Raw genomic sequence first — 4931 nt, forward strand, 5'->3', positions numbered from 1 at the left:
TTCACCTATGTATATTCCCAGGATATTCCCGCAATGTTCTGTATATTTTTTGAACATTCTGGGATATTCATAGAACATCAAATGCTATCTGGGTAGTTTCATTTGTGCAGTTTTGGCTTACCTTCAAAAGCAAACAATTTAAAAATTCCCCATCTTATTTTGCTGAAAAAGGGGAGATTTTTATCGCACTTAACCGACCTCTTCCTTCCAGTTTTTTAGATTTCTATCTAAAGCCGTCCACAGATAGAACCAAATGAATTATTCTCCCGATATAAAATCGGGAGTAAAAGCGAACACTCTGTATGTGTGGGTAGTGGCGAAATAAAAAGTCCACAGAGAACGTAAATGCCAAATACAAAAGCTTGTGACCCATTAGGTGGATATTTTGCCATTCACCCTCATGTACCTAATTTGTCTGAAGAAGTAAAATTTTCAGGAAAATTTTCCCTGCTTACTCTAGAAAAAATTTAATAAATTAGATATGATCAAACAGATAAAATTCCCCGTTTCCATAATTATGTGCCGATCGGCCTCACAACTGGGTTGGATGGATAAGTTCTTGGAGGCAAAGAGCGCCTTTTCCTGCCACCAAACGAACCCAATGGAAGCAGAACGGAATTTTGGGAGGCCGCAGCCGCCACTCCTAGAATGGCCAGTCCTGCTAATGGCAGAAGGAGCTTCTTGAGTGTTTGCATCTGAAATGGACAAATTTTACTCAAGGAAATTGAACATTTGCAATGGATCGGCTTCTATACCTTATAACCCCCCATCCCCTGCTCATTTCCGCCCCCATTACCACTATGGCCTGAGTAATAATTATCGTCATAATCCCCTGGATAGCCGGGTCGTTGATAAGGACGGGGAGGGCCATAATTTGCTCCGTACCCAGATGGGCGCCCGCTTGAATATCCTCCGCCGCTGTGATGGTAACTTCCTCCTCCCGACTCATAAATGGGCGGCAGGCGGTCTGCAAAGCCCCAAGTTCCTAAATTTACCACACAGTTGTGCCAGATACTTTACCATCCTCCACATATCCCCCGGAAGCTGTTTGGGAGAACCCACTGCCAGAGCCTCCATATCTGCCCGAGTCATAATCTGCAAGTTTGTGGCGTGAGCAATGATAACAACATGCAGGGAAATGAGGATGAGGAATTTACCTCCATGTCCAGATGGACTGAGGGCGCCTAAACCAAAGCTGCGCTTGTGGTCTCTAGTGGAAGTTATTCCCCTTTTGGAGGTCTTGGACTTGCCTCCAAAGTCTTTAAACGAAACGTCAGTCGCTCCTCGTTTTTCCTCATCGGTCAGCAGCTGGGCGAGAATTAAGCGAAAATTAGAGGTGTGGAAGTGGTTGAGGGTGGACTTAGGATATTACTACAGTTTTTCAACAATTTTGTTATTGTCTGTATCGTTCCTTAGCGCTGGAGTATTGAGAATGTTTATGTTGTTAATGTTATCATTTGATTTTGATTTGCTTACATATTTATGTAATAAGTAAATATAATTTGATGCAAATTTTGGAGAATTGGGGAACACTGAGGTCAAATCCCGGCAGTTATTTTGTTGTTTAAGCGTTTAAAGAAGCAAATCCTTTCAAGCTGTGGATGAAATGCGACAATTGCTTGATTTCAAAATGTAATTTAGAACATTTTTTTGCATACGGCTTTTAGATACTTACTTTATTGTCTCGGTAAATATCCACATCACTTGAAACTACACAACAAATCACCACCAACACCATCCAAAGCACTGAAGCAACTCGTTCAATTGGAGTCATTTTCTTCGGGGAACGACAGCTTTAGCATTCCTTACCAGAAAATAATAATTTTCAAACGATTTGCTTTTATATATATATGGCCTGGATGTGCAAATATGTTTGATAATATACGGCAAATTTTATTGTTCGCCCAAATTCGACGGTCGTTCTTCATAGGTGACATATTTTCTCTATTATGTTTGTGCATCCAACTGCAATGCCCAAGGTTTCTTCGGGCCGCCGCTTCGCTTCTTTTCTTGCAATTGAAGCTTAATGCGATGGGAAGTGTCGAATTATAAAATTATCGTTTATAATTCAGCTGACATCCGTGATCAATGTTTAGTTGAGATTCGCAGATAAACTCGAGCAATTACGTATTTAATGGGCGGTACTGACCTGAATGTATAATCTCCCATTATAATAAGCACGATTTGCGACAGCTGATTTTTATGAAATCATCATTCTCCAAGTTTCAATTTGGTTTTTAGAGTGTAACAATTTGAGGGAATAATTCTTCAATTAATTGTATTCATTTTTTGGGTAGAACACATCGAACTTTACCTCCTGAATATAATTATAAACTAATTGATAAAAACAGTACGCGAGTTCATGTTGAATCAGCTCGAGTTGGGTCTCACCAATTTAAATAAAGATCATATTCAACAACTGCCATAAAATAAATGCGGCTCCTCAACGGTGACACATAATCCGCAAAACGAAAGACAAAAAACGGGGGAGGCTTAAAAGCTTTGAGTATTTTGATATCGTGAAAAATCCTTGGGGAGGGCGCAAATTACCGCTCGCAAAAGATCGTCATTGCAACATCACATTTCCCACAACTGTTATGCTTTCCACACTGATGGGGTCCAAATTTGATTTCATCCAGATCTTATAGGCTTTGATATGACTGTTGAGGTAAATGCGACGATTCTCCATATCCAGAACATTGCTTTCGGTTGAATGGCGTTTAACGAACAATTGTTGTTTCAGGACAATGGAAAACGCAATCGAGTGCGCTCAACCTCGCAGATTTTCCTCCGGAAGTCTCTATGCCCAGGTGAGTTGCCTCTTCAAGCTTTTCACTCGGGATTTATCAGATGCTTATGCAATTTTAATGGCAATTCCACGTCTTCATTAGTGGATATTTGTGGCGGTTGGACTCAGAAATTGCATATACATTAATGACGATGTACGGCCGCATATCACCCCATTCGGACCGCAGCCCCAGGGCAGATGCGCCCCATCGTAATTACGGGCCGATGGGCGCCACTTGCGGTCCGCATGCATTTAATCTAAATACCGTGCATTTTATGGGGCCATCAAAATGTCCATGCTAAATTCGTTAGTGCGTGAAATATGTATGGGATGCTGATAACTCTCGGATTTACTCCACTAATTTCTATGATGTCAAGGGGTTGGCCGGATTTGAATAAAAAAGCAGCATTTCAACGAAATTTTTGGCCAAAGGGATACTTTTTGTCACCATTTTTTGAAACTGGACAGTTTTTAGGTTGTAGTGAATTAAAAAAAATGTCTGCGCCAAACAAACTACATCGGAAAATGAAACCTTTTTGGCACTCAGAAAGTTCCGTTGTTTAAAGACAAAGCAAAATAGCGCAACTTTTACAACATAAAAAGTAACGTGTGTATCATGCACTCTTAAATTATGCAACTGCAATTAAGTAAATGATTCCGCTCCATCCAGGGTGTAGTTTGTAGACATTTAAACCCGCCCTAACGTTGAATAGAACTGGAATTATTTGTTCAGAAAATTTATTAGATTGGGAAATCCGCCGCCAGAAATTTCCGAAAAACATCCCACATTCCGACCTATTGTGTATTTCAATGCCCACAACAACTTCAAGATGTTACGGATGATTGATGGCGGCAAATAACTCCAGATATATACGAAATCTAAGTTGTAATTTATTAGAGCGGAGTGTAATTTCGAATGTCAGCAACTTGGGGAAATTAATCTACAAACGATTGCCGCAGCTAGTGTATAGTCAAGCCACATATACGAAGCGGAAATTTTGATAGAATTCAGGCCGGAACATTACGCCGGTTCCCTCGGAATGCGTTGCCATTTGAAAGAATGCGACTTTTCATCTAATTTCCCTCGCTTAAAACGTGCTAATCACATCATTTGCCCAGAACGTCGAAATGTGAACGCTAATGGGCGTCCCTCTAATTATAAAAAGCGTCCACGTCCAACCAAATGAGGCAAATTTGTTTGCCGGCCATAACTTGAGGGCGTCATTGGCACAACATGTTGCCCATAAAATTTGCATCACACATCGTAACAATACGGCACGCGGTTTGGCTCTAAACATACAAAGTGCCCGAAATGATACAATGTGCGAGGGAAATTTAACAGCTAATGTGCCTGTGGAGGTGATTCCATCACACTTTTGTCCACAAGATTTACAGTTTATTTATTATCAATAAAACAATGCAATTTTTTTAAGGAATTTGTTAGTTGAACATGGGTTTTGTCTAGAGCTTAGACGGTTTAAAAGACGATGACTATCAACAACCATTAAATAATGAGAGGAGAATGTGTCTCCTTTTGAATCTATTTTAGTTAATCCCCTTACTTGGTTCTCCGTAGAAGATGTTTTAGAAGATTTTTTTTGCAATTTTTTTATACAAACTTCTTTTTGGGTATTTCGCCTCAACAATATAGAACTTATCTACAACTTAGGTATGGTCCTCATGTCTGTTCAATTTTTCGATATATAGAATCCAAATACATAAAACTTCAACACTCTGAAAACAGTTTAACATTTTTACATAAATGTAAAAACAATAACATTATTCCAAAAGGCTTACGACTTAAATCTCCATATGACATCAATACACAAGTAACAAAAATCTTAAACAGAGCAAGTAGAGCTTTAGTTAGAGAAAGAATTCAATATCACAGATTAAATAAAATCAAACTCAAAAACGAAATACATGACATAAATCAAGACTTACGATACAAAATCTCTTTTGACGACTTTAATCATATATGTAATTCCGTTAATAAAACCTATGAAAGAAAATTTATTATTCAAAAACAAATTCATAACCATAAACTAGGAAAATTACTCAACGAAAAAATCAAGACATTTTTAGTATAAAAAATAACCAATTTCTGGACAAAACAATTATAAATTTATCTAATAAATCATTA

At 38.6% G+C, this 4931-nt stretch overlaps 1 protein-coding gene and 1 long non-coding RNA gene across 3 annotated transcripts in view; one reads left to right on the forward strand and one right to left on the reverse strand.

Moving 5' to 3' along the window:
• Positions 1-4931, forward strand: part of LOC109538483 (protein sprint) — a 130383-nt gene that overhangs the window by 6915 nt on the left and 118537 nt on the right. For both annotated transcript variants that reach the window (XM_048670472.1, XM_048670474.1), the window contains exon 2: positions 2744-2810. In XM_048670472.1, the coding sequence (XP_048526429.1) occupies positions 2744-2810 (67 nt within the window). The remainder of the gene's footprint in view (positions 1-2743; positions 2811-4931) is intronic.
• On the reverse strand, positions 400-1930 carry LOC109538478. The gene is made up of 4 exons (XR_002172048.2): positions 1676-1930; positions 1158-1308; positions 756-1095; positions 400-695 (listed from the first exon to the last, which is right to left on the reverse strand). It is a non-coding gene; the product is annotated as an uncharacterized LOC109538478 (long non-coding RNA).

The sequence above is a fragment of the Dendroctonus ponderosae genome, unplaced genomic scaffold (genome assembly GCF_020466585.1).
Source record: "Dendroctonus ponderosae isolate FM_Combo_2020 unplaced genomic scaffold, Dpon_F_20191213v2 Dpon_F_20191213_1, whole genome shotgun sequence".
NCBI lineage: Eukaryota > Metazoa > Arthropoda > Insecta > Coleoptera > Curculionidae > Dendroctonus > Dendroctonus ponderosae.